General features: G+C 44.7%; 2 protein-coding genes and 1 pseudogene across 2 annotated transcripts; 2 read left to right on the top strand and 1 right to left on the bottom strand.

Moving 5' to 3' along the window:
• Nucleotides 1–240: 240 nt before the first annotated feature.
• Nucleotides 241–8961, top strand: LOC112893644 (WD-40 repeat-containing protein MSI4-like). The gene is made up of 15 exons (XM_025961088.1): nt 241–512; nt 1217–1280; nt 1460–1546; nt 2813–2875; nt 3090–3155; nt 3275–3349; nt 3436–3511; nt 4166–4364; nt 5647–5728; nt 6796–6869; nt 6980–7091; nt 7201–7275; nt 7387–7448; nt 8305–8404; nt 8562–8961. The coding sequence occupies exons 1-15, from the start codon at nt 388–390 to the stop codon at nt 8661–8663; spliced, it is 1362 nt and encodes a 453-aa protein (XP_025816873.1). The 5' UTR covers nt 241–387; the 3' UTR covers nt 8664–8961.
• A 2562-nt stretch (nt 8962–11523) lies between these two features.
• LOC112892410 lies at nt 11524–13290 on the bottom strand (annotated as a pseudogene).
• A 4857-nt stretch (nt 13291–18147) lies between these two features.
• Nucleotides 18148–19215, top strand: LOC112895298. Its single transcript, XM_025963246.1, has one exon. The coding sequence runs from the start codon at nt 18366–18368 to the stop codon at nt 19107–19109; it is 744 nt and encodes a 247-aa protein (XP_025819031.1). The 5' UTR covers nt 18148–18365; the 3' UTR covers nt 19110–19215.
• Nucleotides 19216–21048: the final 1833 nt, after the last annotated feature.

Genomic DNA, 21048 nt, shown 5'->3' with positions numbered 1-21048 from the left:
TAGAGTTGAGGCCTTGAAGGAAAAGAAATGTTATATTCCTTAAATCAGCGAAAAGGAAAAAAGAATATGAAAAGAACGAAAACCAACTTCTTCACAGGCCTTTATTAGAAGAGTCACGCGCCAGCCCAACTTAACGCAGCCCCTATTGACTACCGGCCCAAATGCAACCTGGCCCAGCCCACGCATCTCGTCCATCCATCTCTCAGCTCCCCGCTCGGCTACCAGCATTGGATCCCCTCTACTCTCTGCTCGCAACGCAGTGGCTCGGCCGCGCAGGCAGACAGAAACCTCCAGACTCGGGACGCCAGCACGCTCCCGCAGTAGCCGAGAGCGTGGGAGTGGGAGGTGCGGAGCAGTCGCCGCCGGCGGAGGCCACCGGTGTCGGAGATGAAGGAGAGGAGCGGATCCAGGGCGGCGGTGGATGAGCGCTACGCGCAGTGGAAGTCGCTCATCCCGGTGCTCTACGACTGGTTCGCCAACCACAACCTCGTCTGGCCGTCGCTCTCCTGCCGGTAACATACCCTGCACACCGCACTCCCTCTTCCTTCCTGCTCGCTTTTTCGGTCGTTTCATGCTCGTAGCCGTCGTTTCCGTGGAGATTCCTGCCGGGTTAGGGTTTTGAGGGGTTGGTCGTTCGGCGTTCATGTCTAGGGTTTTGGTCTGGGGCTGTGCTTGCGGTGGCTCAAGATCTGTCGCGTGGTTGGTGCGTTGGTGGGGATAGCGTGGTACAGGGTGGGAATGGTGGGCCTGGATGCTGGGTTAGTAGTGTTTTGCGATGCTAGGGTTTATGAGCGGGTGGTTTTTTGTGGGCTGTTACTATTTGGGCTGGGGGCTATGAGCTTGTGTGTTCATGTAATTCCTGCAGCAGTGACTTAAGTACCTGTTTGGACAGGAAGGGATGTGGATCCAATTTCAGTTCAAATTGCATTAACTCTTGAAAATCCTAGGATTATGGTTTGGTGGCTAGTGGGCGGGTGCACGCCTGTTGTCTTGATGATTACTTACTAATTTCGTACGGAAAATGATTGCTATTGATCAGAGCATGAACATGGTGGTGGTGATATGCAATTGTGCATCAGAGTTTTGACACATTCTGTTATCTTGCAAGATGTTTTGAAGCTAAAGATAAATATTTGCAGATTGATTGCTTTCTGTTTATTAAGTTGCTTCAATGCTTGGATCCTCCCACTAATGATGCTGATCTTTGGTTGAACAGGTGGGGCCCGCAATTTGAGAAAGCTACCTACAAGAATCGCCAGCGCCTTTACCTATCTGAGCAGGCAAGCGCATCTGCGAGCACATATTGTTTTAGCTCTTTCAAAATGTTATGAAGCTGAAGCTAATTGTGAAGTTTCAAGATGCACTGCAGCCGATGCTTATGTTTTAGTTGGTTAATGAGTGTACACATTTTCTTTATCGGAGCTAACTATAGGAGTTGCTTGGCATGATATGGTTTCAGACGGATGGGAGTGTGCCTAACACTCTGGTTATTGCGAACTGTGAAGTTGTCAAACCCAGGGTTGCAGCTGCTGAACATATCTCCCAGGTTAGTTACTGTTTTTGCATTAATCACAGTTCTGTTCTGTTGGAAGCAGAAGTGCATGAATTTTCAGCCGTGCATCTTGTGGCATTTATCTTACCTTTGATGTCAATTTCGTCTCATCTTAGCATAATCAGAAAATTAGACTTTTGCTGTTCAGAGTATGTTAACCATTTTACTCCTTCAAGCTCTCAATGAACAAATGCTGCATGTCAGGAAGCAATATGTCACTTGATTACAGAAGAACTAATGTTGTTCAACCTCTCGAAGCTTTTAAACCTCCATCCTGAATAACCACAACCTTCTGTCTACTCCATCTTCCTCATTAGCAGCCTTCACATACTGTTGCAGTCCTCCAGTTAATCCCACATTGGGAAACAATGTAATGCCGTAATTGTAGTGTTGGCCCGATCTTCCAATAAGTAGGATAAATTTGATTGGTAGAGACTTGACGTTGATGATCTGGCTCCGATGAGAACTGATCCAAATCCTGCAAAACACAGTTGATGATCTGGCCCGATCTTTCAAAGTCATGATGCAGTTGGTCTAATCGTCAAAAAATGAGAACAAGAACATGGGCCCTGATTCACAGCTATTGGACTAATAATCAACATGTAGGGCCCGTTTGGGAGGGCTCCGGCCGGCTTCGGCTCCTCCTGGTGAAGCACTGTTCATCGAAGCCGGTTTTCTCTCTCCTCTCCCCTCCCTCTCACAGAGCCAGGAGGAGCTGGTGGAGTTGTGGCTCCTCGTGGCTCTGTGAGAGGGAGGGGAGAGGAGAGAGAAAACCGGCTCCGATGAACATGTTTTGCCAGGAGGAGCCGGAGCCCTCCCAAACGGGCTCGTAAATTACCGGCATTAGTTAGTAAAAGTTCTCACGTATTTCATTAGACAATTGTAGGAATGTGCTCAAATTATTTTTAACCTGAGTGGTCATATCTAGAGGTGGCATGTTCAAATTACAACACTCCTGAAGGGCCCATTTTTCATTCTTATTTGCATGAAAATACTCATTGAGCATAGTTGAGCTCCTAAGGCATTACACGATTCGGAAGTGGGAGCTGTTATTTTTACTAGGAAAAATTGCCTGGGGTGACCGGACAAATATTTTGCCATTTGGGTAGAGATAATCTGAGGCCATGGACTGGTAGTGTAACGCTGGTGTCTCCAAAATGTCCATAGTGTTAAATTGATCCTTCAACAGGACCTAGGGGTTTCTGGTTCTATTTTTATTGGGTTACAATGGTGCTCAGCAGATTTACATTCCTTTTGCAGTTCAATGAGGAAGCACGATCGCCTTTTGTGAAGAAGTATAAGACTATAGTTCATCCTGGTGAGGTAAGAGTCATGTTCTATTGAATTTGGCTGTTTTGTGTTTTACACTCCTTGTTACATGTTGCTCTTGCTCACCTGCAATGTGGTCGTTTTGTGTCGGCTTTTCAGCCTTGTTGCTCAGTTTGCTTTCCTATCTGAAGTGTAGTGGCATGATGATTTGCTTAATTTGTTAAACCGCATGGCTGATGCATTATCTCTGTCTTTATCATGCAAACAGGTTAACAGAATCAGGGAGCTTCCACAGAACAGTAAGATCATAGCCACTCACACCGACAGTCCAGATGTACGTCCAGCCCTTTATACTGCTGTTTAATTATTGTGATGGAACCAATATCTCTATAACTATTCCAGTGAGGCAGTGATAGATTTATGGGTGTCAGCCTTTTTTTCATTGTCATTCAGGTGCTTATTTGGGATGTTGAAGCCCAACCAAATAGACATGCTGTCCTAGGAGCAACTGAATCTCGCCCTGATCTGGTACCATTAGTTGTTTAGTTCAATGTGCCAGATATACTCTTTTTTTTTTCCTGGCACAGGGCTTACTGGCATCAACTGTTTGTCAGATATTAACAGGACATCAGGAAAATGCTGAATTCGCGCTTGCCATGTGTCCAGCAGAACCATATGTACTGTCAGGAGGTTAGCACATTTCCATCTTGTTGTATGCTTGCTTATTGCTGCCCCTTCTCTTTTCGGAGTCAACTATTTATCCTGTTTCTTTCAACATCTCGAGCGTGCGCCCCGTAGCTTTGAAAAACTTTTGCTGAATGAAAATGAAGATGTTACCTTGTTGCATTGACAAGTGTCCTTAGCGATGTGTACCCTTCTTAACAAATTAACCATATTGTACTACTTGTTGCATTTAGTTACTGTCTAGTTAATCTTATGCCCTAGGGTTTACATCTCATGCCAATTTATGCCAACATCTGAGCAGCATCATTTTAACTCTGATCAAGAATATCCTTGGCAATCTCTCTCCCACCCTCCCTTCCTCCCTGTGTCCCATTTTTGGCAGACCATGCACAATTGTGTCACTGGGACTCCTGTATCCATGGTAACTAGTGCATGCAAATGTGGACAGGTTCAGTCCTGATTTATCTTGGAGAGAGATGCCGTGGCAACTTTAAGACACGGAAAAGAAGTTGGAATGAAACCTAGTCACCATTACACCTTGTAATTCTGTTTCCAAGCTGAACAGACCCTAGGGAAAGAGCAGTTTTTGAAATTTTTATTGAGTATAGTGCTTTGATAAGTGGTGACCTATGTTTTTATTCAAATACAAATTTTTAATAGGAAAGGACAAATCTGTTGTCTTGTGGAGCATCCAAGACCACATATCTGCCCTTGGGGATTCCTCATCTTCTCCCGGAGCATCTGGCAGCAAGCAGTCTGGCAAAACTGCGAATGAAAAGGAGAGTCCCAAAGTTGATCCTCGGGGTATATTCCATGGACATGACAGCACTGTTGAAGATGTTCAGTTCTGCCCTTCCAGGTAAATAGCATTCTCTGTTTTTTTGGCTGCCTTCAAAACAATCTGATGAGGCTACAGTCCCAATCTTCACGATGTAGGATAACGAATAAGATAACTAGCTGGAAGTGGCCAAGATAACTAGTGCAAGTTGGCAGATTATTTCAAATCTAACCACTCTCATTACGGCAACCTGAATCATGGATTTTCCCAACTGCACTCTCAAGGAATGAACCAACACAAACTGCTATCAAACGAAGCAGGAGCACCAATTGGGAGCCACAAAAGCAAAAGGGGTAGAGATCACTCTGAAATTGTTAGCACACATAGGAGCAAAGGGGTTCAAAATAGATTATCAATAGTCTTAAAGTAGCTTATATGCAAGGGGTATTTATACTAGGAACAACCCTCCTAGTGGGGTGTAAAAGGGCCTTTCAGTCTATGAAGATAACCTAACTCAATGATCACCTTGAAGCAATGACGTTCTATTTGGTTATGTCTGAAAGTAGGCTAAATAAGCTTTCCAATCACATGCATTGTGCATCCTGAAATGTCATAGGTTTGTTTTCGCATGCATGGGAAGTTGAAGCACTTGTAAACCTTTGTCTTCATGTAGCCCTTCTCAGCTTGGGCAGCGTCCATGTTGTCCACCACATAATGTGCCTTGTCCTCCACATAAACCTTCGTAGCTTGAGCATCTTCATCTCCTCACATGTAAACCTAAGCAACACAAATTAGAACATTGAGGTAGTATAAAATCCTTTAATATGTTAAAGTGAAATTCAGCAGAAAGTGAAGTCACCCGTTTCTGTAGCTTCTTTGCATCACTTCATGTGGTTTGTCTATATTTCACTTGTTCCCTTGGATGGTTTACTTCGTATGTTGTGGCTTTGTCTTGGCTTTGCTTAGCTGGTACTCCCTCATCACTTTGTTGGTTTACCTGAGTTGGTGTGGGGTTGGTTGGGATTAGAGATGCAAGTGGGTACCCAATGGTGTTTTATGGGTCAACTAAATAATTACGATGGCATGCCATTCTAGTTCATTTCTCCTCCTAAATTAATTACACACAATGCCATCCTAGTTCATTTTATCAAATTTTTGGGTCGACCCAATAACCCAAAATAAATATAACTTGCATCCCTAGTTGAGATAGATGCAATTATGTAAAACATCTCTATTTGTTTAATCTTATTGCTAATTGTGAATTAATAGCAGCTATCTCTGAACATCTGTGTCGACTTATGCCTTATTTTCATTTTTGTTTATATTAATACATGTCTCTGTTATTTCCCTTTTGGGGATGAAGTGCACAGGAATTCTGTAGTGTGGGTGATGATGCTTGTCTTATTCTCTGGGATGCCCGTACTGGTACTAGCCCGGCTGTTAAGGTAACACACTCCTCTTATCTCAATTGGATCAATTATGTTTCTGGCAGAAGTTTGAGTGCATAATGCAATACTCATGTTTTGTAATAACATAGCTTAACTTGACGAGGCGATGTAATGTTGTTTATTGATGAGACTAGAGGGTTTAATATGGTCAGCTACATCACATTGAATGATTTAGTTAGTCAAATCGGCCTGGCATATTTTACTTGCATGATACTTCTGGTTCTGGTTCTGTTTCCTCGAGTAGTTGTGCATTTTCAATAACCTGATGAACACGAAATTCCTTGAAAAGTTGGATCTGTGACTCTGATTTAATGAGTCCAGAAGAACAAAAAAAAAACTCGAGCCATGGGGAAGGTAAGGTTGAGAAAAGGGACCGAAGGCTGGAACACGCTGAACGAGGTACATCGCACGTGACCCTCCATTTGTTGAGAACCAGAGTTGGCAGCTGCACAGGTGGGGATCTACCACTGTAACGCCCTAGAGTCCAAAGGGTTCAGTTTCACTTACGATGAGTGCACCGCACACTCCCACTAAGCTGCTTACACTTTCGTCCTCACTTTACGTATAAGGGTTAACCTGGGTTGGTGGCATGGACTCTAGCAGCTTTATATGTTGGTGTAACTTACCCTCAACTTGCAAGGGGAGACTACCCCCCACCCCCCAACAAAAAAAGGCCGTAATTCGAATTGGGCCATGATGTCACAACCATCGCGCTGTCCACACATTCTCAATTCAATGAGTCCATTCAACAAGATTTTGCTCAGGTGGTTTTTTCTTAATCTTATTCCAAATAGGGTGACTTCGCAGGGGCGAAGCTAACTCTAAGCTTACCGTGGTGCGCCCCTTAAGGAGCATGCAAAAATTTGTAGCAATATATGGTGAATATGAGCCTAGCTGGTGTAGAAAATTTTCTTACCCTGGTGCAACGGCACCAGGCAAACTGAATGCAGCATCGCCCCTGTGACTTCGTTTTTTTTAATACCTCATACCTTTTAATTTTATTTCTTAACACAGAGTGATGGAATTCAATAAGATGTTAAAACTTCTTTATTCTTGATTTCCAGGTTGAGAAAGCTCACAGTGGGGATGTTCATTGTGTTGATTGGAATCCGCTTGATGTTAACTATATCTTAACTGGGTATGATGGCATTACGGCTTAGTCCCTCATCATATGTGGAAGATGGGTCCCATCTTCCTTCATTGGTTTTTTACATATTTGAGTAGTGAGAATTTCAATTGATATTTCAGTTCTGCTGATAACTCTGTCCGTATGTGGGATCGTCGCAATTTGGGTTTTGGAGGAGCTGGTTCTCCGATTCACAAATTTGAGGGCCATAAAGCTGCTGTTCTTTGTGTCCAGGCATGTCAAGATAATATGTTTGTTATTATTTTCATTTAATGCAGATATGGTTATTTCTTAAATTGTTTTTGAATGCTTTTTAGAAATAATTCAACCTTTTGTGTTCCAGTGGTCACCTGACAGAGCATCTGTTTTCGGAAGTTCTGCGGAAGACGGTTTCTTAAATGTGTGGGATCATGAGAAGGTAACCATTTTGTTTCTTCTGACAGAATCCTGCACAATGATTTGTCAAGCCCAGAAGAGCTGTTTTCTCGTGTACTTTGCCTTAATATTTTTTTTTCTTTTGCAATGACAGGTTGGGAAGAAGAAAAATTCTAACGTACCAGCGGGGCTTTTCTTTCAACATGCTGGTCACAGGTACGATGCTGTTGGGGGAAAGGCCCCTGAACAAATAGGGACCACCGGGGCCTGAAAGGGACTTCCAGGGTTTGAAACAAAATTAGTGCATCAATCAATCACTACTCCATTTGCGGAGCAATATGCCCCAAACGTTTTTACTGCCCTTACATGCTGGAGGGTGGTGTATTTAAAGCTCATATCCAGCCCCTTTTTGTTCAGTTGCAAGCTTGCTCTACGATACTCTTATGTCTTTCTTCTACTTGTGCAAGGGCACTACAGATTATTTACAATCGCTGCGCCCATGTGTCATTATAGAAGTGTAGAGAGGGTCTCCTTATTCCTTCCTATCTTCTGGGCTAGCTTTCATCTTTTGTCTTTCATAGCTTGGAAGTACCCTACCACAATTTTGTCTCTAGTCCTGTTGGGCTTTGCTTTTAGGTTACCACTGTATGCTCTTCCACCTTCCGGGAGCACTCCCAGGGCTCCTGGAAGACTCATGCTTTGAGGTTGGCCTCTGTTGCATATTGCTTTCAGGCTCAAAGGGTCTAGCTTCCCCCAAAAACTATTGGCATAGTGGTTTGGTTATGGCTTCTATGTACAGCCTCCTCCCGGTAGTGAATTGAGTAGTAATCTGTTTTGGCACCCTGTGAAAGCAATAAATGTTAGTATCTTCATACGAAATCAAACAGAAATAGACCCATGTTTTCTAGCCTGGGGACTAGGGTTTCCAGTATCTTTCCCTAAGCATACATTTCTCTTTATATGAAAAAAATCCTTTTAGCACGTGTGACACAAAACACTCAAAACACAGCCTTTCTTTTTCTTTAAGTGGTTCCATTATATACCATGAATTTCATATTGCATATTTTGGCAGGGATAAGATTGTAGACTTCCACTGGAATTCATCGGATCCTTGGACGATCGTCAGTGTCTCAGATGATGGTGAGAGCACCGGTGGAGGTGGAACACTGCAGGTACTGATCTTTCTTGCGATTTTGCAAACGATTGTGAATTGACAAGACAAAAGTGAGCTGTATTTTCACTGATAATTGGAGCTACTAAACCTATATGTTTACCTTTTCCTTTATTCCATATGGATTCTGTTCTTTTCTTACAATTTTATTTGTTCAGATATGGCGCATGAGTGATTTGATCTACCGCCCAGAGGAGGAAGTTCTCCAAGAACTGGAGAATTTCAAGGCTCACTTGGCCAGCTGCACTCCGAGGAACTGAATCCTGTGATTATCTGTGGAATCCAATCCAGTGCAAACCCCGAGTAGGTGTTCTAGTTTCCTAGCCATTAACAATGGCTTCAGTTGACATTGGTATTGCCCTCTGACTCTGATGCTCCAAGACCCGTGACTTGTGAGCTTGTATTAAGCTTGTTGTGTGACTAAACTGAGTACGTCTGCGAGCGTAGCAGAGCTGGATATCTCCGTAGTCTGTAGGCCGACTATTCGGATATTGCTGGATATTGTTGACAGTTATTCTGAATTGTTCTATTGGACCTAGTGAGATTGTGAAGTGTGCAGTCTTATTTGCTTACGACCGCTCCCACGTGGAGCAAGCCCCGTATATTATATATCTCGTTTGTCGTTGAAATAAATCTAGAAAAATGTGAATACTGAATAAGCATGCTGAGTCGAGGAACATATAGAAAAGTTGAACCTATAGCTCAGTTTGCGTGTAACTGTCGAGGGACATATACCTAACTTTGCGTGCAAAAGCCTAAAAGGGTTATTTATCCTTCTGTGTAAACAGAGAATCCAACACAAGGATTGAAACCAGAATACATGGGTATTACAATGGGCTTGTTCTGATTGCTTGACTTCATGTATTCTGTTCACGTAGTAGTCGTAATGGCCCGCATCCATTCGTTGGCACGTCGTTATCTGTTATCGAAGTTCCTACTGTTAAGCTGCTTGCGTGCACTTGACTATCTGAGCTTGTCGGTGTGTTGCAGGGATTACATGAGCGCACGTTCTTTAGGCCCCCTTTGGAAAGTAGGATAGGAAAAACGCAGTAACACGAAAAATATAGGAATTGAGATGGTAGATGTTTTGAATCCTACAGAAATTGAAACCACAGGAATTGAGATGAGAATGCCTTTGGTAGTACCATAGGAAAAAGGAATCACTTTGAAGCTGCGCCGTTGCAGCTAGCTATCGGTTGCCTTGTATTTGTATGCTAGCCGTTGCCCAGCTAGCCAGCTGTTGTCTTGCAAGACCATTGCCTTTGTATGCCTTTATAAAGCACTAGCTTATACATTGCAACACAAAGAAGCGAAACTTGTTTCCTCCTTCAACAAACAAAGGCAATTTGGTGAGTCACTTAGCTCTTCATGAGTACTTAACAATTTTTCTGCATATATGTTAGTCATGATGGTAGATGCTTTTCTTGTGCTTAATTCATTCCCGGCAATAGCAGTTGATAAAAGAAGCTAGCAAAGTGTTATTTTTGGTTGTCACTTTCATGGATTGAAACTATCAAAGAAGGTCACAAAATGAAGATGAGTTCATGCTTTTTGTTCTCCCGACTTTAGAAAGTAGTTCATCACAACCATCTACAAAGACACCTATGCACACATCCAAACTTTCAGGAGCATCTCGCGTTCAAGAAATCTTAACTGGGCATGAGATCCTAAGTAAAAGAAATTTCCGTATGGAACTTAGTGTTTTTCATGCTTTGGTACACAAGCTTTGTGAGAAACAACTCTTTACTGATTCAAGAGTTGTCTCGGTAGAAGAACAAGTTGCTATATTTTTATATGCACTAGCAAAAAATGCAAGTAATGAGACATTGGCAGATTTCTTCCAACACAGTGGAGAAACAATAAGTCGATACTTTGGAGCTGTGCTTGATGCAATTACACAGCTAACATGCATATATATTCGTCCACCGTCTCTGCACATCAGATCTTGAGAAGACCAAAATTTTACCCCTTTTTTCAGGTATAGACAAATATATATTCCAGTTGTTATCTTAGAATTTTAAAATATCTATCACATGAACAGCAATGAATATTAAATTTCTTTTTATGCAGGATTGTGTTGGCTCTATTGATGGGACACATATGCCGATGATACTTCCGCTGGAACAGCAAGAACCTTATAGGAATAGAAAGCAAACATTTTCTCAAAATGTGATGCTAGCATGCGATTTTGATTTGAAGTTTGTCAGGTACATGCCGGTTGGGAGGGATCCGCTTCAGATGCAAGAGTTCTACAAGATGCACTTGGTCATGGCCTAGTAGTACCACCTGGTAAATTTTTTCTTGTGGATGCTGGTTATGCAAACACAACACAGTTCCTTGTACCGTATCGTGGAACAAGGTATCACTTACAAGAACAAGGAAGAGCCAATCAAAAGCCTCGGAATTACAAGGAGCTGTTTAATCTTCGACATGCACAACTAAGAAACCATATTGAGAGATCAATTGGTATATTGAAAATGAGATTTCCTATACTAAGGACTGGCTCACACTATCCTGTTGATAAGCAAGTTGATATATCAGTTGCTTGTTGTGTTCTACACAACTTTATACGCCTACATAATGGAGATATGCAGTGGTCAACTAATTCCAATGATGAGTTAGATCCAGAATAGGTTGTTGAAATGCCAAGTGGTGACCACAACTACAACAGTGATATACAGAGATTTAATAATTCTAGAGAAGCTGGAAATCAAAAGAGAGATGCTATAGCACATCAGATGTGGGATCAATATGTAACTCACAGAACTTAAACATTGTACTGCTACAAATATTACAGGACTTAAATATTGTACTGCTAGAAATGTTGTACTCTTACTATTGTACTGCTAGAACTATAGTACTTCTACTACTATCAGCCATAAGTTGCATGTCCTTACGTTATCACCAAACAAAAGCACCAGCCCCATTAGTTTTTTCTCAGCCTGCAAAAGTATCACATAATACTCCCAAATAAAAGTATCACAAAATACTCCCAAACAAAAGCATCAGTGCAACCAGCCCTATTAGATTTTTCTCATCCTGCAAAAGTATCACAAAATATTCCTCTGCAAAAGTATCACAAAATACTCCTAAACAAAAGCATCAGTGCAACCAGCCCCATTAGTTTTTCTCAGCCTGCAAACGCCCAATCTCCCTTTTAACCCAAGCCAAACAAATTGCATCACCTTGAAATGATAAGAAAACTTCCCTATTATTCTTGTTTTGGAAAATATCAGAAGCTAATAATATATCTCCCATTTGTAGATCATTTAAGCTTTCAAGCACCGTGATGCACTTGTTGATGCTGTAAGGATCCTCCAATTTCTTTTCCTCAATAGCAGCAAATCTATCAATTTCTTCCCTTTTCAGCTTTAGGTACCTCTCATGAAATCCTTTTTCAGGACTACAAGATTTAGTCTTTTGTACAAGATTTAGTCTTTTGTTTCTTTCCACGTCGAGATTCCGTACCTTCTAAAGGTGTCGGTGTTGAGCTAGGAGGAGTTTGCATGTGCTGCACAGGAGTCACACCAGCCTCTTCATCAAAAGGAAACTGCAAACCAGAGTCAAATTCAGCAGGCCAAGTAGGAAACGGTGACTGATATGTCTCAGCTGCTGGTGCTTGTTGAGTTGAAGGATTTGATGCGTTCTTTGCCTTGTTTGCATAATGATCCATACCATGACGAGTCCTCCCTTCTGCATAACGACCTGCACAATTACATTGCAAGACTGGTGAAAATAAGAAATTACAGCTCCTGTTTGAGAATAAAATTTTTTGTTGGTCCAAAATCTCACCATCATAGAGTGCAAATAAATCATCAAAATATGGAAATGATTTATCTTGCCAAGTGAGGGCATCAGAATTGTTCTTGCGAGCAACAAAATTAGCCCAAACATTTGGAGGTGCCGTCACCATCTTTCTCTCGCTGTCCCATCCAAAACCACTTTCTTCTTCTAATTCTTTCACAACACGATAATCCTTCTTTAAGTCCTGCTCCTTCTGTTTGACTTGGTTGAGAGTAAATGAACAACCAAACTTTGCATTCAAGCGACAAACAATATTTGTCCATGCCTCCTTACTTCAAGCATTATGTGTTCTAAAACCTGGCACATCATGATGTTTGAGGAGCCCAATAAGAAATAACTTCATCTCATGGCTCCATTTGGCTCTCTTACGAGTGGTTCCTGTATTCCAGCATTCAACAATAGATATATACAAATTTACTTTACATTTTCAGTGTGCAAATGCAGTAAAAGTTAGAAGCATTACCAATTTCAGGAGTAGGCTCAATAGTATCATGCTCTGTGTGAACATTCATGAGACCTCGTCCGTTAGACAAATCACCTTGAACAGCTATCTGTGCACGACCTCTACCCAGCATCACCTCCCTAGAAGAACATTACAATGTAATTTTTCCCAGAAAAATTTTGGACCTGATCAAGAATGCCAAAATAAATGGAGCTAACCAAAATTTATAGTATATTTCACTGCAAGACTAGTGCGTCGTGTGCAACATAATTTTGTACTATATTTCACTACAAATTTAGAAATAATAAACATCTTCAAGAAGCAGAGAATCTCCATGAAGCGCATCATGTGCATCAGAATATTATAATATATCTTACGGCAAACTTAGATATAATAAATAACTACAAAAAAAGAAAGGCTCTGTCAATCTATACTAGTACATTCGTGGTGCCTGCATCTGAGCTAGTACATGCATCGTTGCCTCCGTCAAAACACCACATAGCCAAATACGGAAGTGCGCATGGAAAATCGATCATGCTTAGAAGCAGAGCCGCACCTCAAATCAACTACAGTAAACAAAAGGGCAGCGCCGGCAGATGGGGAAGAACCTACGGATACCTGCAGTACTGGTTGGCCGTCATGGGGAATGCTGCTTTGTGCTCTCCAATGGGAAACAAGGCCTTGTGGTCGCCATGGCCGTCGAATGGACAGGTGGCCGATGATGCTCAGATCTGATGGGGAAAAACGAAAAGGAAGCAACAAATCAGAAATTAAACATGGAAGAAGAGTACCTGCAGTGTTGATTGGCCTTCCCTGGTGGGGATGAATGTGGTCGCCGGTAGTCGACGATCTGAGAAGTGGATAGGTTTCGTCGTTGGTCACGATGGGAAGGGGAGTGGAGAGAGTGTGTTTTGTTTCTCCGGGGAGGGGAGAGTGTGTTTTTGTTTCTCCGCCTCTTTTATTTCACCAGGGGGAAGACGGAGCAGTACGTGTGAAAACAACAAGAAGCGGCACGAAAGGGAGCAGAACACGGTAATATTCCCGCCAGGAAAAGTTCCAAGAGGTCAGACCTCTTGGTAACTTTCCTGTGAAATCACGCTAAAAAATGTATTCCTGTGGATTGTTTCCTGCATTTTTTGTGAGCCAAAGGATCAAATAGGAAAAAATCCTAAGAAACAGTAATCCTACAAAATTCCTTTAGAAATCCTCCAATCCAAAGGGGCCCTTAAAGTACGTGCACGCTCGCTCGCTCAGTACGCGCACGCCCTACTTAGAAGATGGGGTATGGCGTTGATGCGCATCATTCCCGGGTCATCGTCCTGTTTATTTCGAGCATGGTCGGTCGTCAATCATGAATCATCATTAGAAAAAAAAAACTGTGCGTTTGGACGGATCTTGATTCAAATTCTTTTTATGAGATCGTCATGTGCACACGCTATAGGAGATCCATGTGTTGCCGGGATTTCTCATAAAGCGTTACTGCCTGCCAACGAAGTGCTGGTAGTACTGGCTGGGTCTTGTTGACCTGCTCTGTTCTGAACTTCCGATCTCGTAACACAAAACAGAAGCAAGCAAGAACAGGCGAAGAACAGATGCAATCTAGGCGCACGCTGGCATGCCAACACGACACAGATTATTGCGTCAAAAAGAAACGAAACGCCTGCCATGTCTTTGTACCAACAAATGCTGCACTTACTCGCAGCAATATGCTAGTTCATTTCCAGGGAATCGTCTTTCTATTTATTTAGAACAGAGGCATTTCGATCAACTCGCATCACTCCAGTAAGATATACTATTAGCGGACACTTCCTATAGTTATGCAACTATTTTTGTCAAGACAAAGCACAGTAGCTGATGAATGCAACGCGCTAGGACCCCATGCTTGCGTTGATCCAGCAATTCAGGCAGGCTCGTGGAACTGGATCCGGAGTCGTTGGCTCCTCTTGTGATTGATGCTTAAGAAAAGATGGTATGGTGTGATGGTGCATTGATGAACACAACCATCCTGCCTCGCAAAAATGAAAAGAAGAGAAAAGATGAATATATGTCCTGTCCATGTGTCCATCGCTAGAAGATAGACATGTGCAAATGCTGATGGGAACACGTATCTTGCCGGGACTAGTCATCTGTCAGCAGCGTTTTTTTTTTATTTCCTGGTCTCTAGTGTTGAAAATGAATACACACGTGCTGACTCTTCTCTCTAGTGGTGGCTAACGCAAAAAATAAAAAAAAATTGAGACATGCTTTTACCATTGCGATGTGCTAGGATTAGCTCGTTGCACCTATAACAAGGGAGCCCGGGCGAGTGCCCAGGGTTGCCGGGTCCTGGGTCCGCCAGTGATGCCTGTGATGGATCTCATTTTTCCAGCGTCAGTACATGTAACGCAACAGTGCAATTAGAATGAAAGCGTAGCAGTATATAAAATAAAAAAAGTTATGTCAAATTGAATACTAGAACTAGAATATTTTTAAATTTCTTGCCATCCCACGCACGTGTTGACTCTCCTATCTCGAATTGCCATCCCACGCACTTCCATGAAACTTTAGATGAAGACAGGCCAAAGGCCGCATGAGGTCGTGCACTCCGTTCGGGGAGCGCGAGTCATCCAGTAACCTTCCGATCGACGTGGTGACGAGAACCCCAGCGGACTTCGTCACGGTTTCCGAACATTGGCGCTAGGAGTATTAAGATTCGTGATCCAAATTATTATATTCATTGTTTGATCGATTCCGTGAGTAAGTGTGATGACCCCAGTCATCGTTGCGGCTGGCTCCGGCCCTGGTTGGCAGTGGCACACATAGATAGGGAGCAAGTTTGTCTCTGTCTAGGTCATTGGTCGATTGGACCTGTTTGGTTACTTAGACCTATAATCAATTTAAATAGGTGTTTGATTGTATGGATTTATAATAAATCTCCGCAGTAGCAAATAATCTTTGTGTCCCTCGTTAATATCATTAAAGGGGCTGCATGGATAGGGTTGTGAAGGGGTAGGAGTTGGAAAGTGCTATTTTTTTGGTGGGACCTACAGGCCTCGTAAGCACCCTTAAAAGGGCTTATAGGCTTATGGAGAGGTTTATAATAAACCTCATCTTATCCTAGATATTTGGATGGAATGTAGCTTAGAAGCTTATTGGGTAGGATTTATTATAAGTCTTAAGTAACCAAATAGTCCCTAAATTCTTGGTAGGTTTGAGTCAGGTTGACCAGGCTCTGGTTCTGATCGATCGGAAGCAAGAACACGGGAACATGTGGCAGCACGTGACGTATCGTGCTACGCTGACACACAGCTGTACTGATGAGCACTAGGTGGGCTGGTGGACGGCTATTCGGCTACTTCCCGTGCATGGGACCAAGTGAAACACTACATAGGGTATGCTGAATCCGTGCAGTATACCATGGCAACGGGAATTTAATTAGCGAGCGCGCGCCAGCGGGGCTCCCGATGGATCTCAGACAACTTCAGATTTTCCTTTTCCGGAAAGTTTTATTTTCCACTACTTTCTATTTTCAAAATGTTATAAACTTATATATACAAGTTTGACGTACAAATATTTTCATACATCTTTTAAGCGAAAAATATTGCTAAAGAAATTTTGCAAACAATTTTTATGTATAATTTATACTACAAATTCTTGTGAGATAATTTTTTATAACAAATTTAAATGAGAATATTGTCATGCCCACAACCAGAAAATTAAAGATAACACTATACTAATTTGTTCAACAAAGTTGGGCAACAACTTTGTTATATAACAAAAATTTAAAAGAATAAAAAACGCTGGGCCACGCACAGTCACCGAGCCAAGCTGCCTCCGATGGCCGCGCGCATCAGGCGAAGCTCGAGCTGCCTCCCGACGCCGTCATCCCTGGGAGCCAGGCGTGTGAGGCGGAGCCACACGGAAAGGAAAACGAAAATGTGTATCTGTGGGGCACAAGCACGTGGAGCTGTGGAGGGTAGCTATTTGGTTCCATTGCTACGAAGATAGGTAGCGAGCGAATGTAAATTCAGATTCTCGCATGGCAACACTATGCTGCCTAGTTAGTCCCTATATCAAAAGTTATGTTGTTTATGCTTGTCTAATTATATAGGTATCAGAAATTATCACTTGACTTTTAATAAGAAAGTTTCAAATTATAGACTAGAACAAATTAAATCTCATGATTATCCTTTAAAATTTAAATCTGAATTGACAATTAGCACCTCATGCAACTGGCCCACTGCGACAGGAAAGAATAGAAATCATAATAAAGAAAACAATTGAGTAATGACTCGCGTGGTAGACTTGCTTAGCTTCCAGAATATAAGAATCAAGAATTTTAGATTCACCGACGTACATGCCGTGGTTGGGCTGCAAATTGCAAAAAGCGAAGCAAATCGTTGCCGCTCTTTGGACGCTTCTTAGGCATGGCTGCTCGGCTCACCTCGTTGTGCGCTGCCATGCCAGTGTGTGTGCTCGTGCGGCCGAACGCCGCGAGCGTGATTAATCGAAGGGCCTAGTAGGCTGCACTACTTGTTGTTGTTGATTCAATCAGTCCATACGCAAACGGAAGGCATCAACCTATGTCTGAGTCAGAGGCTAAGAGCATCTCCAAATCTTTCTAAATTTCACTCTCTAAATTATTATTTGGAGAACCTTCTCCATAAAAATCACTTTCTATCTGTTCTCGCTCCCCAACAGCTTCTCTATATTTTGTGTACACTCTAGAAAGCTATTTTCATTATTTATCTTTGGCTATCGAGAAATGCGGAATGGAGGATGGCTACATTTGGATAACTATTTAGAGAAGCTATTGGAGGGTATTTTTTCATCAAAATTTCTATTTCTAACAATGAGAAAAGATATGAAAAGTCTTTTCCATCAAAATTTCTATCCCTATAACAATGAGAAAAGACACGAAGAGTGTTTTGGAGTTGCTCCAAAAAGCGGCCACGCAGTAAGCAGTTACTAGCTAGACTTTCACTAACTTTCATCCACTCAACCTTGGGAGGGGCCAGCTGCAACCAACCCCCAACCCCCCCCCCCCCCCCCCCCCCCGGTACGCGCCAAGACGGTGAAGCGAAGAAAGGTCTCTGCTCCATGCCCTCATTGTTCATTCAGTACTAGAACCATTTTTTCTGTCTATTTAGAACACGAAATCACGAACCGAGCCCATGTATCATCGATCAGGCGCTGCCATAAAAAGAAGACCAGAATTGCTCTTCGAACTGATCTTCAAGGCAAGCTCGATCGACAACATCCCTCCTATAAAATACTGGAAACTTCTGTCAGCCAGACAGCGCCAGTATCTCCTCATGATGGAACGCAGCCGCCGACGCCCGGCGACCCCGTGCTCGCATTGATTCGACCAGGCTCATGGGTTTCGGGATCTCCAACCTGGCGCACGAGGAGAGGCGGCACTCCATCCCGTGAGCGCGCGCGCGCACAGGTTGCCCCCTCCCGGCAAGCATTCTCCGCTGCCCTCCCAGCACCGTCCGTCCCCCGGCCTCCGGATCAGCGCGCCGCGTGACCCCTCCCTCCCCACGGCTCCTCGTATAAGAGGCCCGCGCCCCTGCCGCCGTTCCCAACACCGAGCAGCTAGCCAAGGCAACAACGTATCCGAATCCGACCCACCTGTCCACCACCTGCGAGCTCTAGAGGCCAGGCCATTGCAGATTGCACTCTCCCCTCCCTTCGTCTTGCGCGCGGGCAACCTTCGTTCCGGGCTGGTTCATCGATGGACGGCGGCGGGGACGCGTTCGCGGTGGCGGCTAACCCTTGGTCGCTGGTCCGCGGCTACTTCTCCCCGGCGACGCTCTTCCTCCTGCTCAACATGGTCATCGGCACCATCGCGCTCACCTCCCGCTCCCGCCGCCGCCACCTCGACGAAGACCATGACCATCACTACCAATACCAGCAGCAGCACTGCGGCGATCGGCACCAGTACGCTCCGGCGCCGCCTCCGGCGCCGCTCGCGCGCACGTCTTCGGTCATGGAGCGCCTGCGCTCCCTGGGCCTCTACCGCTTCCGCTCCGGCGACTTCCCGCCCGAGTACAACCACCACCTCCCCGCGGGGGCAGACGACGACAGCACCAGCGGCGGCGCGCGGGAGGCGCAGGCCCAGTACGCCAGGAGCCGGTCCGAGCCGGCCGCGAGGCCGCCGCCGCCACGGGTTCGCAGGGCTACTGATAAGAACGAGGAGGCCGCCGAGGCGGTGGTCGGGGCGGCGAAGACGACGAAGTCGAGCTCGGAGGTGAAGAAGCTGGAGCGCGCACCGGCGCAGGCGCAGGTGCGCCGCGCGCCGAGGGCCCCGGCACGGCGCGCCCAGCTGGCGGTGAGGGAGGAAGAGGAGGATGACAACGCGGCGGTGAGCGTGGACGCGCGGGCCGACGACTTCATCAACAAGTTCCGGCAGCAGCTGCAGCTGCAGCGGCTCAACTCGCTGCTCAACTACAAGGAGATGCTCAACCGCGGCTTGTAGGCCGTGCAGCTACGAGCTAGTGTTCATTTGCTGTCGAGTGTGCGTGGTGTAATGGAGTAACACAGTATACATACTAGTGGAATGTACGGCCGATTTTTTTTTTTTTTTGGCAAGCTCCATCTGCATTGTAAGTAAGCTCGAAGCTGTCTGGATCGAGCCACAGGCGATGTTCTCGTCGTAGTCCCATGTCTGCTGCGTCCAACACTTGATCCATCTCTGCAGTTGAACTACTTTGCCGTCCCTCTCTAATCCGGCGTCGCAGTCTCGAGGAGGAAAAAAGCGCAGATTGTTTTCGTCTTGATAATCTCTGATCATGGATTTCAGAGATTTCTGTCAGGAAAAAATGGTGTGAAAGGTCGTCTTTTCTCTTCGCTGCAAGAAAAGAGATTCGGATGCTTGTTTGCGGCCAAAAGATTTCGGTGGAGGAACACCTTTCAACATTTCGAAACGTCAAAAGCAGAGAGGACCTGACGGGGGTGCTCGGGGTCACAGATACGACTGCGAGCTGGAGCATCGCAGAAAGCTTCCCTTAAGCCCATCTGCACCTCGCCCCGCCACCGCTGCCTTAACAGCTTATGGTGCTCCTCTGTCCGGTGCCTTTTCTACCGGTTGTTTTCTCGACCACCGGCGGCCGGCAGCTCCCGCTGCCTCGCCGCACCGGCCCTTCACCCGCCTCCGCTGCCGAGCCTCTTACGATCTCTTCCTCCTCTTTCTAAGCTCGGAGACCATAGGAAACCCTGGCAAGCTCTCTTCCCAAACTCCGGCGGTGAGCTCGCGGAGAAGAAGAACATAGGAAACCCTGGTAAACCCTCTCCCCGAACTCCGGCGGCGAGCTCGCGGAGAAGAAGAGAAGAACTTCCGATGGGCCCACCTGCAGCGAGTGCCCAGACCAGATACTCTTCTACGACGCGTCGGCTCGCATCCACGCGCGCGACCCCTGCCTGGTATTTGCGGGACCTGAGCCACCGAGTAAGATGATCACAGCATTCGTCACACTAGCTAGTGAGTGACCACGGTCCCACTTGAGCCCATAAAAGGAAATGAGGCCCAGCACGGTTGGGACTAGAAATTGGCGGTTTGCGGAGCGTGCGGGTGTGTATGCTTGCATCCGTTTGGGTCCAATGTCCTGTCCATTCCGGGCCTCTTTCCCTTTCTTTCCCCGTGCCCAAGTCCGCCACGAGATTGCCACATGCCTTTTGATTTGCCAGGGTGCTGCTACAGCAGCGGAGCAGCAGTAGCACAGCCATCGACTGTCTCATGCACGCATCTGCTCTGATAAGTCAAACACACGAGTAGAGTAATCATGTGCACCAACAGTCGTTTGGGCCCTAACGTGCCGTGCTATTTCTCGACCCTGAACAGTAGGTTGAATGGACACAACGTACGGCGACAAGTACGCGTCGAAATCAGGAGCCTGCACGAAAAGCAAAGGGGAACAGTTTGTGCTTGGCCATGGCCTACTACTGGCCTAGCCTAGCCATGCGTGCTCCGTCCGCGCCGTGGTCTGGGAATCGGCTTCGTCGTCGGTGCATGCCTTTTACTTTGCGCCTGTTAAACAGTTCCTACCGCAAAAACGCAAAAAGGAAACGCAAACATACCAAAGGAATCTTGCTAATTTGAAGTACTAAATGAAGTCTATTTGCAAAACCTTTTGCATGGATGGGTTGTAAATCGCGAGACGAATCTAATGAGCCTACTTAATCCATGTTTTGCAACAGTGATGCTACAGTAATCATCCGGTAATTATTGCTTAATCATGGATTAATTAGCATCATTAGATTCGTCTCGTGATTTACAACCCATCCATGCAAAAAGTTTTGCAAATGGACTTCATTTAGTACTTCAAATTAGCAAGATTCCTTTGCTACAGTGAAATTTTGCGTTTTTGCATTTTGATCTAAACAGGCCCTTTGTTAGAGGGAACTCCCTCTATATATTG

The sequence above is a fragment of the Panicum hallii genome, chromosome 5, assembly GCF_002211085.1.
Source record: "Panicum hallii strain FIL2 chromosome 5, PHallii_v3.1, whole genome shotgun sequence".
NCBI lineage: Eukaryota > Viridiplantae > Streptophyta > Magnoliopsida > Poales > Poaceae > Panicum > Panicum hallii.
The sequence above is the reverse complement of the archived record's forward strand: the minus strand, read 5'-3'. Positions and strand labels throughout refer to the sequence as shown.

Excerpts from the sequence above, each read along its gene's own strand:
- LOC112893644 (XM_025961088.1), top strand. The coding sequence starts at position 388 with ATGAAGGAGAGGAGCGGATCCAGGGCGGCGGTGGATGAGCGCTACGCG. Across the intron at positions 2,876-3,089 it reads CTATAGTTCATCCTGGTGAG|GTTAACAGAATCAGGGAGCT; the intron begins GTAAGAGTCATG and ends TCATGCAAACAG. Across the intron at positions 7,092-7,200 it reads CTGCTGTTCTTTGTGTCCAG|TGGTCACCTGACAGAGCATC; the intron begins GCATGTCAAGAT and ends TTTGTGTTCCAG.
- LOC112895298 (XM_025963246.1), top strand. The coding sequence starts at position 18,366 with ATGGACGGCGGCGGGGACGCGTTCGCGGTGGCGGCTAACCCTTGGTCG.